The 18,745-nt window shown below is 37.3% G+C and overlaps 1 protein-coding gene across 1 annotated transcript in view; it reads right to left on the bottom strand.

Moving 5' to 3' along the window:
• The window catches only part of UBN2 (ubinuclein 2), a 54,425-nt gene that overhangs the window by 13,218 nt on the left and 22,462 nt on the right, over nucleotides 1-18,745 (bottom strand). The window contains exons 5-14 of the mRNA XM_050325280.1: nucleotides 17,985-18,097; nucleotides 16,701-17,199; nucleotides 13,307-13,377; nucleotides 12,488-12,617; nucleotides 11,038-11,156; nucleotides 10,360-10,473; nucleotides 8,905-9,048; nucleotides 4,931-4,981; nucleotides 3,530-3,572; nucleotides 1,297-2,832 (exon numbers count right to left, since the gene is read on the bottom strand). Of these exons, the coding sequence (XP_050181237.1) occupies nucleotides 1,297-2,832; nucleotides 3,530-3,572; nucleotides 4,931-4,981; nucleotides 8,905-9,048; nucleotides 10,360-10,473; nucleotides 11,038-11,156; nucleotides 12,488-12,617; nucleotides 13,307-13,377; nucleotides 16,701-17,199; nucleotides 17,985-18,097 (2,820 nt within the window). The remainder of the gene's footprint in view (nucleotides 1-1,296; nucleotides 2,833-3,529; nucleotides 3,573-4,930; nucleotides 4,982-8,904; nucleotides 9,049-10,359; nucleotides 10,474-11,037; nucleotides 11,157-12,487; nucleotides 12,618-13,306; nucleotides 13,378-16,700; nucleotides 17,200-17,984; nucleotides 18,098-18,745) is intronic.

Here is an 18,745-nt window from a genome sequence, read left to right as displayed (position 1 = left end):
ATTCTGTTGACTGCACCAGTAAGTAACAAGTCTCTTTGCAATCCATTCATTGTCTCTTCTCTCATTTTTTGTCTCCTCCAGGTACCTTCCAGAGCACTCAAACTGCACTGTAGCTGGCTTAGCTCTTCTCCAGGCCCTTTGTGGTACCCCAGTGGCCCTTACACAGCACACCAGTTGTGGATTTTTTTTTCCATTCAAAGCACCCAGAGTAGGAAAAGGCTGTGTCAGAGCCTGCCAGACATTTATTGTTGACTGTTTCGGTACAGTAGGACAAAAGACCGTAGAAGTGTCTTGTAAAAATCATCTTCCTCCTGTTATTCAGCTGCATTAATAAAAGTTTGATGGCAAGCTATATAAAACATTGCTGAAGTTAAGTTTACACCACTCCCATGCAACAGCGATGTGCACTGCTCAGAAAAATACAAAGCTTTTCATTTGCTGTACAGCAAAAATACAATTTACGGCAACACTGCTTCTCTTAAGTAGTGAAGACCTCAGGATAGAGAGTGATAGAGAGAGGAAGACATGAAATCATCTCACTAATTAAAGCATTTCCAGTAAGAAGAACACAACTTGGGAAAGCAGGTTGCCTTCTGGGTAAATAATAGGTTTGCATGGGGTTTAGAACAATATTTTCAAAATGTTTGTTCTGCTTAACTTGTTTTATCTCTAGTGACACCTATAAGCTCTCTCTCAATTTCTAGGGCATTTATATATATAAATGAGGTGTCTCATTCAGGTCCTACAAAATAAAATACATACTCACAAATACAAAAGCCCTTACAAGTGTTAATTATAAATACAAGTCTTGAATTACACTCAACCACAAGCAACTGAGCTCTAGTTTTGAAGTTAATCATGCAGCCTGACAACAAACGGACAATGACACTTCTTTTACATGACCACCGTCACTACAAATATGCAAATATGCATGAATACACAAATCCAATAATGCAAGAAAATACCATATCCCCTGAAAATATGTCCACACAGAGCTTACCTTTTCCAGTGCTCTTAAAAAAAAAAAAAAGTGAATTCTGTTCCACAGTATAGAACAAGCAACATTTTACAGTGAGGATTTGTTCCACACTGATCCTTGCATTTTACATCAGCTGGAAACACCTAATCTCTAGTGTGACATTTTTTCCGTAAGTATCAGCATTGTGCTTAGGAAAGCATAAAAATTAAATTTATGACATTTCCAAATGAAGATTTGTAAACATTTTAAGAATGTTTACAAAATGTATGTGATAAATATTAACAGAAGGTTCAAATGTAAACTTGTAAGATGCATACCTGCACGCTGGCTGCTACAACTGGAGACCCTGAGGCAGAAGATGGTCTGTGTGGAGTTGACAATTGTTTAGTAGCACCCTGTGTTCCACTTCCTGTTCCCCCAGACAGACTAGTCCTACTAGCTCCACTTGAGTTAAGGTTACTGCCTCTGTTGGCAGGTACATTCATTCCAACTCCACCCAAATTATTTTTACCAACAGTTCCAGAAGGAGAAGAGTTGGGCAATTTTGAAGAAGCCTGAGGGTTCTTTGCAGGCTGAAGGCCTGAGGTGCGATTAGAGGACAGCAAATTCACTGTGGGAGACTGCCTGCTGATATTTACACCACTGGTCTGTTTATGAAGGGGGTTGTTGCTGGAGTGACTACTCTGGGAAACTAGTGCACTTGAACTGGAAGAACTGGGTGTTGTTGCAGGTCTGGGGGATGAGGTGGACTTGGATGAAAATTTAGGTGATGCATTGGGCTTGGGTGTCACAGAGGGCTTAGATGAAGTGGGCTTGGGAGAGGCAGCAGGTTTGGGAGAGGCAGCCATGGAGAAGGGAGGCTTGAAACCCTGGGAAGAAACTTGTGACACCATAGCCTTGGCTAAATAGTTACTAGAGGTAGAGGTGCTGGATGTTGTCCGAGAAACCAGTGGGTGAGACACTTGAGAGCCACTTCCAGATGAGGGATTAGACAAAGGCAGGCGATATACTACAGACTTATCTTGAGCTTTGATGATTGGTGCTGAGCAAGACAGTTTGGGATTACTACTCAATTTCACCACAGGATTGGTCTGTGATTTACTAATAGTTGCTTGTAAAGGAGATACATATTTCTGCTGTACAGCTGAATGCTGGTGCACCTTTGTCACTTGTGATGTTGAGGAAGTACCACCTTGAGCCTCAGAAGACGATACCAAGATATTAGCATCCTTGGTTCTTTGAGAGGAGGTGGAAACAGCTGCTTGGGTCTTAGAGGAAGAAACATGAGTCTGAGAAGAGGAAGCAGATTGGATCTGACTTGACCTCTGTAGTCCTTGCTGTAGTAGTTTGGCTGGCAAAGGCTCTAAGGAAACCTTGGGATTTTGAATTGAAGATCCAGCAATAAGGCCTGAAGAGATACCAGTGTGAACTAAGTCCTGGGGTTTCTTTGGTACTGGCCCTGTGTGACCAGCAATAAGACTTGAAGAATGGGATGTTTGAGTGGGCTCTACTTTCTTTGAAGTTGCCAGAGGCAGCTTACTCATAATGCTTGCTAGTTTCTCTTCCCTCAGCCCAGGGCGAGGTCTGGATGTTGGTGTGTCTATGGTGGACCCAAGAGGTGATCCCTTGGCACCATTATTGATAACTGCCAGAGCATCGGAAATAGAGTCCAGTGAGGGTGGGTGGAAAGAGAGGTCTTCATCCAGGGAGTCATCCAAGCAGATCGTCTCTGGAGCTGGTGTGCAGCTAGAGCTGGCTGGGGTGCAGACAGGTGTGCTGGAACTCAGTACAGTAGCACAACTTGAATTGACTGAAGACATACAGGTCTTCTGTTCTTTTTTTGGACTGGAGTCCTGAGAATGACGAGATAGGAAAAGTCAGTTTTAATAGTCTTTCTGGAGTAGATTTAAAGCTGTCTTTAATGTAATACTATTATTCTGTAAATTCAGATAAACCAAAGATCTACTATTGAAATGTCCATACTGAGATAACTGTGATATCTAGGTGCTGGAGTCCTGGTACTAATTCAGTATTTTTATTTAAAAAGCTAGTGCTATTGCTCCACATAACTACAAGTGCCCCACACAGTGAAGAACAATCAAAGCTGTGAAGAACAGGGTAGCTAATCTGATTGCCAAATAAAATCGTTATTGAATTAAAACGACACCTAGTCATGTCGAATGAGAACCCTGATCAACTTATTATGGTATCCTCCCAACAATGCTTTTTTCCAGTGTTGCCAAATTTAATAAAAACTGAAAACACACAGAGAGCACACATTAAGAGATGTGAAACTTTACTGGAACTAGTCCCTCCTCATAATAATTTTTAAAAAACTAATACAGTTTAAAGTAAAAAAAAAAAGCTATACAGAAGTATTTTTTACTACATTCTTTAAAGTAATGGACCACCAAGTCAGTAAGTCCTCATAGCATTCCCTGATGGAAACCGTCCGCAAGAATTTTCCTGGATCAGAGGCAGAAACAGGTTGTATTAAATGGTCATATTGGAGCACTGAATGAATATTCAGATATCTAAACAGGCATTTACCTTCACTTTGGGTTTAGGGGCCAGAATCACCTTCTTCTTTGCCCTAAAAGAGGAGATAGATGTGCATTAGAAGATAAAAAAAGGTAAGTAATTTTTAAGTGTTACCATGATTATGTCCCTGTAAACTAGAAGGATGTCTACTAGAGTTCAGCTTTAATAATATAACATCCTTGAAATAAAAAATGGGTTAAAATATAGGGGTGGAAGAAAAAAAATCACTTTCAAACCAGTTGTGCTCATGTATCAATATGTAAACTACTTGCAAACTCAACTGAATTCCTAATATAACCTGACATATCAGGAGAACTATTTTTTATTTTTCTGATTTATAGGAACTTCAAAATATCAATTCATTTCAGCCTCTTAATGAGTTTGTTTACATAGCAGAGCTTTGTCTACACTGAAATCATCTAGAGTAGTAATATAATTTCACTTTATGTTGATATTTTTGTCCTTGGGGAAGATACTTCCTGTTCTCTTTTATTTCAAACCAGATAAAAACAGCTGCTTCTCCTCACTACAAAAAAGTGGTTTGTCGCTTATCAATTGTTAAAACAGTGTTTGTTGCATGAAGTCATTTAACAAACTTCCAGGTTTTCTTTTGCAGTGTACATGAACACCATAGCACCAACCACAGCTGTGCAAGCAAGGACAGTGTTAAGGATTTTTAGTCATCAGCTTCAACATGGAAGCTCAGCATTTCACATCCTCTTTTCTCATTTCTATTTCTTCAAGGGGATCACAACACATTTACATCTTATAGGTCATTTTTTCTCCTTTCCTAAGCAACTAGAAATATGCTCCGCTAAAAACAAATCCTTACTGTAGGTGGACCATGACTCAGTTTTGCTATTAGGTAGAAAAATGTCCTATGTAAATCATATTTATCACAAAGGTTGCAATTTGAATGTTATAAAAAGTCATAATAAAGTATATGAATTCTGGCTGAATGTGGACAGCTCCTGAGAGGCACACAGTGTTGTCTGAAAATCGAGAAGATAAAATCCACTAAGATACACAGCCTTCTGTGATTACAGAGATATTTATGAGGAAAAGAAAAAAGCAGTCTGAGTTCAATTTAACATACTGCATGTCCAAATTTAGGTAGCATGCAGTGCTTCAAAATACTTTGAGTAAAAGGCATTAATTCAAGAATTAATACCCCCTTGAGTTATCTAGCCACTTCATAAGTGAGTTTAAATATAATGCCAGAAGAACATTACAATTATATGCCTAAATTAAAGCATTAAAAAAAAATATAAACATCATTGGAAGTATCTTCAAACAAATCCCAAAATACCTCCCTTTTCTTCCCTCCATCCAAAAAGAGGTAGCATGAAGATGAGGAAAGATGCTACACAGCATCTAAAGACCTTAGTAAATTGTCACTAGTATACTCACGGAGCAGAAGTGAGGTGATTGTGAACACTTCGGCTTTCTTTAAAAAGCATCCTAAAAGAGCGATGAGAAAAAGAACATGAGGTGATTCTACTGCGATAAATGGCACATGACCACCAAATACACAAGTATTCTTTGATTTTCAGAACTGCCCTCTGATTATCTGTTCCCAGAACAGCTAGTAAGTAGTTTGTCTGTATTGCTGATATTCATCATATAGGTCCAGGTATTCATAAACAGAAGAATTAAATTATAATAATTTAAGTTTACATTCAAAATACCTCAGTAAATGGTCAAACAGAAGTCAACATAAGAGAATATTACTTCCTTCAGCTGGACAGAAGAAACACATTTTGAATTCTCTCTACTCAAAAGATAATGAAATATTTAAAATATCAAAGTAAGGATTATTGTAAACTCTTCACATTACATGCCCAACACCGTGATCATAGCTTTGGGTTTGTGGTTAATAATCTGTTGTGGGGTTTTTTCCTCTGTGCTTTAGAAAAAGTCAGAACACAGTAGCCAAGCTTGTTTCTGATTTTCTTCAGTACTTTGTATAGGCTGTTCTGTACCATTTCTGTGATTTCAGTCACACTGGACTTACACATACACCTTTACTACAGTGCCAAGGAATGGCAAGAACCAGGATGACAAATCTCAGCACTTCACATGCTGTTATTTCAATGTTATCAAGTCCTGAGATGACAAGTGGGAAGTGAAAATGATTCCTGACCTGTACCTATCCTACAGCTTGCTATCCAAAGGTAGCTATAAATAGACAATTAAAGAAAACTTGGTCTCCTTTCTTGTTTCCAGGTAGGCAAACCAGAACAGACAAGATTTTCCTACACCACTGCCATCACACTAACTCACCACATCATGAACAGCTGTCTAAACAAGACCTTTTCACCTGTAGATGCTATAGTAATTATGAAAAAGCCAAGTATACACAAATCTAATGTCATCTGGTAAGAAAATACTGACATTCTCTCACTACAGCTCAGTGCCTTACTTCTCAGATTTCACTTCCAGCTCTATTTTCACATTTTCTTTACCATACTAACCTCCAAATCCCCCTGTAAGAGACTACTGAATGCCTATGAAGCAAAAATATGGAGCAAAAATAACATTTCTCATTACATGTTCAGTGTGCCACTTTCTGACCTACACACTCCAGAACATTTCCCCACCTCCTTCTTGGTGCTTTGTCCATTCCTTAATCTTTTTCATTTGGAAATGAAAACTCAAAATTAATCACAGGCCCCAGTAATTTGAGTATCATCCTTAAAGACAAAAGGGTAGTACTACAACAACAGAAAACAAAAATGGTACAATGAAAGGAGAGCGCAGTATATGTTCCAAAGCAAGAACATTCTTGAAAAACAATCCCTCTGTGGCATACATATATGTAGATGTAAAAGTCGATGAGAGACAGATCAGTATGAACTTGTTTCTCTCTGATCATGATTTCACATCAAATGTGCTGTTTGACCTGCAAGCCTACCTGCATGACCACCTGCCAAGACGACAACACTCTTGGAATTAAAGGAAAGACTTCCCGTTCCTTACACTTGGGTTTTTTGGAACACACAGCTATTTGGGTTGCAGATTTTTTTCAGACACACATGGAATTAATATGCAACCCAGTTACAAAAAAGCAGTTACATTATTTGAAAAGGCTTTGGGATCCTTTAAGACAAAAAAGTGTTTGTCTAAATCTATGGATATTAATAAAACAATCTCCTGGGGCACAGTATGGAAGTTATACACATGGAAAGTTCATGTGACAAAGGTGATACAAATGAACAAGGTGTAAATTCATGAGTTTTATTTCAAAATGAAGAATTTCTTTACATTGAGGGTGGCACAGCAGTGGAACAGGCTGCCCACGGAGGTTGTGGAGTCTCCCTCTCGGGAGACATTCAAAACCCAACTGGATGCGTTCCTGTGTGACCTGCTCTAAGTGATCCTGCCTTGGCAGTGGGTTGGACTAGATGATTTCCAGAGGTCCCTTTCAACCCCAACAATTCTATGATTCTGTAACTTCAAGTTATGATCAATACCTTACTGCGTGCTTCTTTACAAACCTATGAGAAACATTAAATACAGTTAACTTTCAAGGAGAAAGAAATTCTTCCTCTGAGCTGAACCCACAAAGGTCTGGTACTGACATACTCTGATAAGTAAGAATTCCTTATGAATATATAGTCAGTAGATCAGTTTTAACATTAAATGCCTACTGATGTTGTTTTCCATTTTACATAGCTCCTTTTCACTTTAGGCCACACATAAAAGTGAAAAATTATAAGCCTTCAGCATGATAACTCCTATCTTAAAGTCCCAACAAAACGAGCATCCAGAATATGAATTTTGTGCTGTACTAGGAGTTATCACTGCCAGACCGCAGGAAATACTTTCTTTTCCTCCTTCCCTAACCATTTGCCTACAAATTACAATACATCACTTCCTAAACAGAAAGCAGGGAAATGCCTTCTAGTAGACACAGGACAATTTGTAAATCATTACAATACTAAAACTGTCCAGTTGATAAATGAAGTCTTGCCGGTCAACACAAAGTTAACATTTGTTAACTCTTGGGGTTTGTTTGGTTTATTGGTGGTTTTGGTTTGTTTTGAGCGGCTTGGGGCTGAAAGGGCATTTTGGTTTTTTGTTTGTGGTTTTTTTGTTTTGTTTTGTTGTTGTTGTTGTTGAAACCAATTGTATAGAGAGTTTGAAAGCTCATGGAAATTGTCAGCACATTTATCAAATAAAAGGGAGAGACCCATATAGGTTATATGGCTTTCAAATGCAAAGTTTGAACATGTTTCACTTCTATGTATTCTTGAATTATCTCAGATTATCTCTTGACTATTTCACCATTATCATCAGTGATCTCCATATTTGTTCTTAAACTAAACTGGGATTCCTTGTCCCATCTACTTTAATAAAATCTTCATAAGATAATCTCTCACTCATCAGCATACTTAGTATACAGAACTTAATCCTTGAATGGAAATAAGTCAGCTGTATACCAGGAGGCGTAAAACTTTATTTGTTCCTTTCATTACTATTTCACCAGTAGCTCATTTTCTACACTGATTATTCTAAGAAATCTCTCAGTACAGTTATTTTAACACCTTGATACAGATTTGACTAATCTACAATCAAGGTATTCCCGAGCAAGTTGATGAGTATTGTTGTATCATTTAGCTTTTACAGTCAGGTAGATTTGATGGGAAATTGATTGTCTTTTGCAGTGGGTGCTACAGGAGGAAAGAACTCAGGCCAAACCATATTTGCTTCTCTTTCACTCCAAAGCATTTGAAAACTTGGTCAACTTTGTATTTCACAATGGTTAATATTGCTCCCATTTTATCCCCCCCCTCCTCTTTGCATGACTGTTTCTTCTTAGGTCAGTAGGAAGCAATTACAGAAATTAGTGTATTTTTAACTGCAGTATCACAGAGCATCCCAATGGCAGACAGAAAATAGAAAGCACAAATCTTAAGTGTTTTGTGAACACTGGTGTTGAAATTCCAGCTTATAATTTTAAAGTCTATGTAAGCAGTCTGATAATGCAGTGTGACAACATACAGGCAAAACTGCTTTCTGTATCACTATCATTTTCTGTATCACATAAAGAACTTCCCAAGCAGTTACCCTTCTGCCTCATACTTTCCCCTCAAATGAAGCGTCACGCACTATGTTCTGAGCTTCAGTAAATTCAGTCTCCAGCAGATGACAAAAATCAAATAGTTCTCCTAGGAAAATTGGGTTTTTTCACTCTCAGGCTTGGAAACAAGACAGAAAAATTAATTTTGGAAAAACGTTAATTTAAAATATTCCAGCTTCATGAACATACAAGTTCTAACCAATATTAGTAGTACATGATTGAGGTCAAATGTAAGACAATAAATAAGATTCAAAAAATAGTTAACATCAAAATGAACAGATTTATAAAGCAGGTCTCTTACCTTGCCTGCATCCAGCCTTTAGGCCAAAGTGGTTTCACTTCTGTTTCCATAAAGGTTTTGAGGTAATCTTCAGCAGACTGACTTCTATTTGGCTCTAGCTCATAGCATCCCAGCTTGATCTTGACAAGATTACACAACAGAGACCTGAAAAAAGAAACAAAATAAAAGAAACAACCCTTTCAAAAATTCAGCAGAAAAAGGCTGAGAAATGAAAGCTGCTGTCCAGTGATAGTTGTAGGAAGTGCTCAGTTTCAATGGTGTTTTTTTGAAGTTTGCACTGCACAAATTTGCTACTACAAACTGGTATGATCTACCACTGTTACTTCTTCTCCATTTCCAACAGACCACACGGCTGTTATTTTCATCCTACTATTATTTTGTAGTTTGTTTTACATTTTTTGTGGTTTTCTCGTAGCTGACACAGGTCCTCTCACTTTGTTCACAGTGACCTCTCTCTCATTTGTCTGAAAGGAAGTGAAATCCATTCTACACTGTGTATTTCAACAGAAGATTCTTTCTGACACAGATTGTCTTTTATTGTCCTAAAAATATAAAAGTGCACACAGTTAGGTAAATTGGCCTTTCAGAGCCTCTTGAATGAAAAAAGCTACAGATTTAAATACGTCTTCTTCAAGTAGGGCTCCCTCCAGGTCAGTCCAAGGTATGTATTTCATGAAGCTTTCCTACCTGTTGTCTTAACATACTAAAAAGACTCACCGCTAGAAGTCCACCAGCCCCTTTAAGTAACATATATACATTTGTACTAAAATTAGCTTAGATTTTACATGAGAAATCACTAATTTAGAAAGATCTGCTTGCTTAAAAGCTTGCTCAGATTATTTAAATGATAGTAATCTGAGTTTTCAATAACATCTACTCTAGGAAACACAACTCTTTAATATTTCAGACAAGAATCTGTGCTGCTTTTGAGAGTTAACACAGAATTTATGTTCACAGGGAATAGAAGGGGTTAAGATTCATGCACTCTAGATGCTGGTGTGCCCAAGGATTAGGAGGCTTGCCAAACCAGCATCACTAATCTTGATGGCCTGTCCTACTGTGGCAGAAATCTTTAGTGCTCATTGGTGTTTTCTAACATATTTCTAGAAAGGTAGGAAGCAGTTATAACTCTTACACATCTGTTCTTTGCTAAAGAAGCCTGAAGTCCTGGAGCCAGAAAATTCTCATGTATTTGAATAAAGCAGAAAAACAAGCAGTGGAACCTGAAAGGGCTGGACAAAAGATGATCTTATTTTTCAAGTTAAAGAAAAAGGCTTTTTACCACTACAGAATTCTAGTTTGCATATTCAGCACCAACACTTTCTGAAACTTCTGAGGTGTAATTCCGGGAACAAGTATTTATTCAACAGTATCATATAATAAAATCCTCCTGAAATAAAGATCACTTTATAAAGTCAGTGAAAATCACTGGTGGAAAAGATAGTTTTGTCTCACCTCACTGTGTCATCCCAATGAAACTTCTTTCTGGGTCCCACAACCCTCTTTCCAGGTTTCTCATCATCATCTTCCTCTGATCCATTTTTCTCTCGTTCATCTTCCGCTTGCAACCTACAGTTGGAACCATTATTTTCTTTATAGGTATACTACACAGACAAAACATTTCATTGAAAAATAGTGTCATTGTAGGTGTTAGGAAAAAAACCCACAAAGTACATGTCTTCAGATTCTCATTATACTTCCTGAAAGGATAAACAGTTCATCTTCCTCTCCCCACTGCTTTATGGTCCTCAGAGACAAGTAAACAGGACACACTGTACAAATGTTATCATGGATGCCACTATAAGCTTTATGTAGTGTCTCTGCTGGGAAACAGCAGGATGCTTATCAAAATATTAATGCTTCTCCAAGTCTAAAATTAGTTAACTATAATGGAAAAAATTACAATGAACAAGAAATACACCATCCTCCTCCATTAATCCCCCATTCAGTTAATGGAATTTCTCTCAAGAGTCACATAATGTGTACACAAAACTAAGTACTTTGTACAATTCAAAACAGAGACACCTGTAAACTGGAGCTGAGTGCTTTTCTGAGCTCAAGGAATGAACAACATGCATAAAGACTTCCATCTGGACTCTACAACAGGCATGCACAGGCTCCAGGAATACCTACTTGGCATTCTTGGCTTGATTGCGGGCCTGACAGTCCTCTTGATACTTGCATAACTGTTCAGGCATGACATTACTGACAGCCAGTTTCAGCTTTTGCAATGGTTCTCTTAAGCGGTCATCCTGCAAATAGAGAAACACCAAACCAGTCCTATTAGATGTAAAATAAAGAGCATTTCAGATCGTTTCATGGAAATTATCTCCCATTCACTCCTAAGGTAATATACCCAGTATTGACTGCAATAGCCATATTCTACATGGCATTTGAATCCTGTTAGGGGCAACAGCATTACATAAATACATATATTTGTCACTTAAGTCTTGAGATCAGAAACAGTAAAAGATAGTCACAAGGAAACGTATCATGAATAGTCCAAAACATGATGGCATGATCTCATTAAATAACACTTTTAAATTAAAATAGGGAAGGGAAAAACACTTGAGAGGAAAAAGTGAGATGAACTGACCGATCAGTATCGTAACACTTGCAAATAAATATCTAGTTAATTGTATCTCCAAAATCTCTGTGGTATAAAAAAATCCTAGGTAATGAATGAAATATAAATATGTATTATATTATCTAAATATTAGATTGAGGTACATAAATTGCATGTAATAACAAAGTACTATGTATTTAGAATTGTCTCGAAATATTAAGAACTGCAAACATTAAAGTAATATACTATAGACTTCCCTACATGTTTTAAATTCTGTTCTTACATCTTCTGACTTTATGTCGTTAATTTTAACTGCTTACTGAGAAGAACTAGAATATTCTATTATGTCTATCTGTTTAGAAATAGCATATGAATCTGTTTGCCTTATTAGCAAGTTCCAAGATCTCTGCATTCATCTTCAGCTCCTCCACAAGATTTAGTCCTGGATTTTATCTAAAGAATCTGGTCAGGATACTTCAGGTCACAAATAACCTTTTTTATTTAACACGAAAAACATTCTTCAAGAGAAAAGTGACTGAAAATAGCATACAAAATATTTGTAAGAGAAAATTGCACAAAAAATAGAAGCTGGGTCACCTATTATCCATCTAGCCTTCCTTTTTTCATGACACAAAAGTGAATGCAAAAGTAAATTTTTTTTTAGCCTGTCATAACCATGATTATTGTGGCTTTCTAGTTCTGCTACTTTGATATGTACCCTGTGACTACAGAAATAATCACAGATGACAGCAGAAACATTCCTTCATAGCCTGTACTAGGTTTTCAAGATGAAAGCACTTCATTCTCAAATAAAGGCTTTGAAATACTTAAAATATTTGTTCCTAATGTAGCAACAATAGCAGGTATAGGGAAAAAAGCTTTTACACTGGTCTAGCAACTGATCCAAAGTATTTTGCTTTATTTGAGACTGTGTGACTATTGTTCTACTCTCCTGCACTGAGCTGTCATCACTGTCACACAACTGACTTGTGCTGGAGTGAAACTCCCCGTCATTACCTGGACGTTGAGGTGTAACTTTTTCAGACGCTTTATCAGTGTGTCCTTATTGCACGGCACAAAAGCTTCCAGGTGAGAGTACACTCCATTGCGGATGGCAGGACTTACCTCCTGTAACTGTAGCTCAATACTGACAAACAAACAGGAGACAACCAATCAGTGAGGCTTTCCAAGATGACAACTGAACAAAACCTAAGAAAGCTTTGTAAGCATGGATATTCTAGCTATGCACACTAAAAATAGCAGCTTGAGAAATTTTTCAGATGAGCCTTTTTATAAAAAGAGGAAGTCTCAATCGATGGCAAGAAACCATTCATATATGTATTTGTCCAGCAATGTTGAACACTCGTTCAAATTTGGTTTATACCCACCATTACAAATCAATATTGATACAATTTTGACTGCTACAGTCCTCTAGAGATTACTTTTTGTTTCATATTCTATGAACATAGAACTTCAATATTAAACACTTCACTGTAGATTACAGAGGAAATAACCAGCATTATTCCCTCATGAAAGCTGAAGGTGTTTTAATTTACATAACTGAGGACAGGAGCAAATAACAGCAGTTTTGTTGAACTTGACACATGAAGTCAAAGACCAGGGCACTACAAAACACTTTACACTGGATAAAGACAGACAGTCATGACAGGAATTGTATTCATATATAAATCTCTTTAGTTAGTAACTGGCTTAGACTGATCTACCTTCATTGACTTTTAAGGGCTTTGTTGGAACAACCTCAATAATACTTCCTCTTCTGTACTTTTCCTTTTACCCCCTTTCCAAAAAGGGAAGGTTGTACAGATAAGCACTTACTCCAGAAGAATATTATTCATGTCTTGTGTGAAAAACTTCTTCCTGCCTTCTTCATCAAACATCTTGGCAGCCTGAAAATACAACAAAAGAGTATCCAAGTTCATAGAGTATTTTATCCCAACAATCCTTGTATCTTTACTTCTACAGCTGCATCACATTCTTATTTTCCAGATAATGTTACCTGGAAAAGAATAAACAAAATCAAGCTATATCCAGCTGTTCAGAAAGAAAATTAGGCTTGTTACTGTTATACTCAAATAAACACCTTGCTCTAGGGCAAACAATCTGTCTACTTACAATTTGCCTGGATCACTGATGTTAACACTTTCAACTTTTCAACAACCATGAAGAAAGGAAATGGTAGAGAGTTTTATTATCTCACCACCAACAACATTCTACTACTGTGAGTTCTAAAAAGAAGAGCATTGCTTGTCAAGTCAAGCATGCAAGAGCATTAACACATTTCTACTCCATCTTTTTCTACCTCTTATGTGCCTTACCCAGTTATAACTTCCAAGCTTTCTTATATCCATCTCAAACCTTCATTGCAATTTCTACCAAGGGATTATGTGTGCTAGAGGAATACTTCATCCCTCTTTTCTGTGCCATCTTTAGACTATATCTCTAATATTTTAGTCTGGTCTCTTCTTGAGTCTGTCTGTAGTGCAGGGGAAAAAAAAAACACAACAGCCTAGATGCTTATATTCACAAACAATGACAACTTACAGTAGAAAGCCAATTCCCTGTACCATTCTATAAAAATCAATAGTGCTGATCTACTCTGCAGATTTTTAGAAGTCAAAAGAAAAAAGAGCTCCACTTTGAGAGGTTTATTGTCATCTTATATGCTGGCATTGGGACCAGACAGCAAATATCTAGAGGAGCCGGAAAATGGTACACATGCAGAAAAGTGGTCAAGTGTGGTATCATTATAGGGACTGACAAATATTAGAGGCAGCCAACATGCTACAAGGCTGAATATTCAAATAATTAAGAACCTCTAATTCTGTCTTTTAAAAAAAAATTCAGTGACTTGCAACAACACAGCTAAAAATTGCAAATAAATGCAAATGTTAACTTGATAAAATTAATTTATTACTATTAAATACTTACTTTCTTGCTCTTTGTAACTGACCCATTCAAGCTTGAAAAAAAAATATTTTCTAGAATTGTGAACTCTATACTGCATAGGAAAACAGTGTGATACTCTATCAAAACCATAAGGTAGCTCATTGTCTGAATGTTTTACCACTTCAGTCATGAACACTGATACTGGAGTTTAAGCTCCTGCAAGGACTGCATTCCGCTCATTGTTTTCTACCATAAATTCAGCTGCTGAGGGGATGGTACTATCTTTTTAGGAATAATGAAGTATTTGTCCTGCTAAAAAAATTAGAAAGGTTATAGATGTTTACAAGCAATAGGATACCAAAAAGACAAGCTTTAAAGTCTTAAATCCAGTGTCTTTAAACATAATTAACAAAAGGATTAGCATCATCATCTGGTTTATATAAAGTGGAAGGAAATATATGCTTTGACATTTCAGTCCCAGGTAGACCTTAAAAGGCAGTCCCAGCACTATGCTATCATACTGGATAGTATTGCTAGCTTTTAAAGAGAGCAACATTGGTCAGATTCAAAAACCTCATCACTATTACTGAACTGTGGTTGAGTTTTTTCCCCACAGATATTCTCTTGACAGTTACCTTCAAAAACCAAAAAAAGCCCTTTCACTTTCCTGCTTGTGTACAATATTGCCTTCTATCATGGTAGTTCAGAATTGTCCACTTAGGGAACTAGAACACATTAATCTACAAAAGTAAGTGAGGAAGTTTTTATTATATGTAGTCAGTGGTTAATTTTATTCTTTTTTTGACCTTGACGTATTATACACCATCCATGGAACACTGGTTTCTTCCTACAGCATTATAAACTTCTTATCTGTCTTTGTGCTGAAGAGCTCTAAAGCTGAGCCTGGTAAGTATCTGAAAAGACACATTTATTTCTAATGCTTTTTGGAAGATTGCAATTTGCAGGAGGTATGGAAGTTGCAGTCTTAAAGTCAAAACACAGTCTAGTTTTTCCCCAAGTGTAAGGGTAGACTCATAGGCTCAGCCAACAGACTCACAGAAGACATTGCCAAAAGCCAAAGACAGAAGAGTTCTCACCTGGTCTAAGTGGAAGGTGTCCCTGCCCACAGCAGGGGTGTTGGACTAGATGATCTTAAAGGGCCCTTCCAACCCAAACCAATTGATGGTTCTTTGAAGACTTATGTTTGCCAAGAGTCACCAAACTTAAGATTTCTTCCAACTGTTTGTGGATTGTTATACAGTGAAGCAACATGAATTTACTTGGGGAAAGTCACTAACACTTCCTTAGTTTTAGCCTAATCCAGTTCTGCAGTTTTGCTAGAAGCTTGTGTTAATGCACAGCAAACTAAACCTGAATATTCAAAGCTAGACAATCTCTTTCACTTTAGTAAATATTAATACCTTGGCTGTATTTAGCTTGGTATGTTGAAAAATCAATAAGAAAACTAGAACACTTACATACAGGTAAGATAAATATCATGTTTTATCATTACTTTATCCTGCAGCAAGTTCTGCCACTCTTTAAATTATTTCCTTTCTGTCCAAGATAGGTAGTAACTTGAACTACTTTTACAAAACTTTTGCAAACAACAAATTTATTCTCAATTTAAGATAACATCCACAACAGAAACAAGGAGCACCTTGATCAGGGCACCTTGGTAGCCCTGATCTCTTTCAGTACGATATTAGGATATTTGTAACTTGTTGACTTAATACCATTCGTCACCATTTTTGAAAAGTTTGGACTCCATTCTAACCTTCCAGAAGAAAAAGTTCAGTTTTGTGGTTGGTTGGTTTGTTTTTTGTGGTTGGGTGGTGGTTTCTGGGTTTGGTGGGAGGTTTTTTGTTTGTTTTCTTTTTTCCTTTTTTTTTTTCAACTGGCAAGTTATAGCCAAAAATTCAGTATTACATGGATTTGTAAGCTGCAGGCATATTTCAGGTTTCCCCCTCCAAAATAAGAAAACACCCATCCATTTCACCAACTAATAATTCAAGTTTAAGTAACATTGATACTTCCATTATGGAGAAAAACACAAATAAACATTACAAATTAGTGTACACAGAACATTTAGAAAACCTTGTGTCCACTGTTAAACAAACACTGCTTGAACAATTGACCTGCATCATCTCCATGCCTATTTTCATCTGAATATAAGTACAGCCATTAAGATGGACGTTAAGATCAATTCTTCATTTTTAAAGTTTCAGCCAGCAATTCAAGGATGGCATCCAAGGTCCTAATCTTCTATCCTCGTTCTCTCAGATTCCTGAATGCAATCCATTACCAGTGAATTCATACTTACTGTTCGAAGGTCTCCAATGCGCTTTTCAAGTAGCACAGGCAGACCTTCTGGGAGGGCAGGCACCTGCTTGGGTGTCATGACCTGAGAGGTGTAGGTTGCCTGAGTGACATTTCCATTTTCTCCTGACAGCTCGGATACCGGGCTGCCATCAGAAGTGCCATCAAGCAACTTGTCAAAGTCAATGTCTCCCAGCATCTCCAGGGCACTTTCAGTTTCTTGCAGGAGCTCAGGTTCATTTGTGCTACCAAAAATGGAGAGGACAGGATCATTGATCCTAAGATTCAAGTCAGAGATATCGTTTCCTGCACTGAGAGAGGAGGAAGGAATTTTACTAGGGGTAGAGGTTGCGACAGTCACTGGAGGTTTTGGACTAGATTCCTTCTTCCTCATGGCTTCCTTCTCCTTTTGAAATTTACGGATCATGGCAGCCAGAGAGAGCGAGTCTTTATACAATTTCTTTTTCTTCTTCTCAGACTTGTGTGAATTTAAGGCCATTACTCTGCAGAGGAAAGAAATCTTTCATTAGCATGCACATGACTTCTGAGGCCTTAGTAACCTTTAACAAAAAACTCAAAGTTTAATACAATTAAAAAATTATCAGGGGGAAGAAGCAAGTACTTGGTGCTTCTGTCTTCAGATTATTCTATCAATTACCATAAAACTTCGGTGATCACATAGTTTCTTGCTGTCCAACTGATTTGTTTTGCTAAGTTTGGCAGACATCAGATTATTTCAAAGGTTTTTTCATTTTGACTTCTCAATTTCATTACAGAGAAGTTGACACAATTGTTAAACTCATAGCAGACTTGTGCTACTAAAATACTTAAACTTGCCTCTCAAAACTCCTGAATGATGGAAGGTTGCTTTAAATTTAGGCACACCGTGTATATTACTTTCTCTTCACTGCTAAGAATTTTTACATGCAGACTCAACATCTATATACTACTTAAATTGAGAATTTTCTGCCAATTCACCACCTTGACGAAAAATAAGATCAATAATTTTTCAATATCAACGTGAATATTCATATTAAGACAACTTCCACTCAATGACAGTTTTCTAGAAGCCAGTTAAGAACCCCACCACTTTAATGCTTCTATGCTAGCCTTGGAACTCAGGAAAGTACACACAAAGCCAGTAAGGAACACGTAGAATAATTAGGTTGTATTTATAGTTTTCCAGATTAGAAACAAGGGGACAGAAAGATTATTTTTCACTAGAAGATGTAATTCTTAGTGCTACCTAAGATGCACTTTAAGTGTTCCTCTAAAGAAAGAAACCTACCCCAACTGCTTAGGAACTTTCATTTTCCGAGGCTTCTTCTCCTTTTCTGTCCCTTCCTCTTTCCGTTTGCGCTTCTTCATTCCACGATCTTCACTTTCTTTTAACTTCGCTATCTAGAAAAGAGATAAAATAAAGGATAATGATTCTTCCACCCTAAAGAACTTTTACTGCAAGAAACATTTAGTTTTCTTTACACCTTCTAATTCAGAGTCAAGAAAAACACCTCAGTGTGCATAAAGGCAAACGGTACGACTGGGTTCCTAGCAGCAATTGCAGTTATGACAAGTGTCAATCATAATTTTTAAATAGTTACTTTAAAAGTTAAAGTTTTCAAAACAAAAAACACTGTAAGGGACACACAGACTGATGCCCAACCAGTACGAGCAATGGTAGCCTTGGAAGACTGAATCCCTCTACCTTCTTCTGCTACCACAGTTTGATTGCTGACTAGGAATTTGCACAGTTTGGATCATCTTTGTTGGTCAATACAGATCAGCTGTCTTCCCTCCCAAGTTCCTGCTGATCCTTAGATTACCTGATGGAGCAGCACAGGGAAAAAGAAAGCCCTCACACTATGCAAACAGAGCTAGCAATAGGCAAAACTTCAGTGTTAGTCATGGTCCAAACCATAACACCATATAGGCTGCCATAAAGAAAGTTAACTGCACCCCAGTCAGACCCACTACAAGAACCTTAAAATTATGTTAAATTTAAGGAGTTATAGAGCAGAAACGGACATCAGAAAGCAGTAAATTCTTGGA

This window comes from Myiozetetes cayanensis, unplaced genomic scaffold (assembly GCF_022539395.1).
Source record: "Myiozetetes cayanensis isolate MyiCay16 unplaced genomic scaffold, myiCay2020 scf3, whole genome shotgun sequence".
NCBI lineage: Eukaryota > Metazoa > Chordata > Aves > Passeriformes > Tyrannidae > Myiozetetes > Myiozetetes cayanensis.
This window is presented reverse-complemented; position numbering and strand designations above follow the sequence as displayed.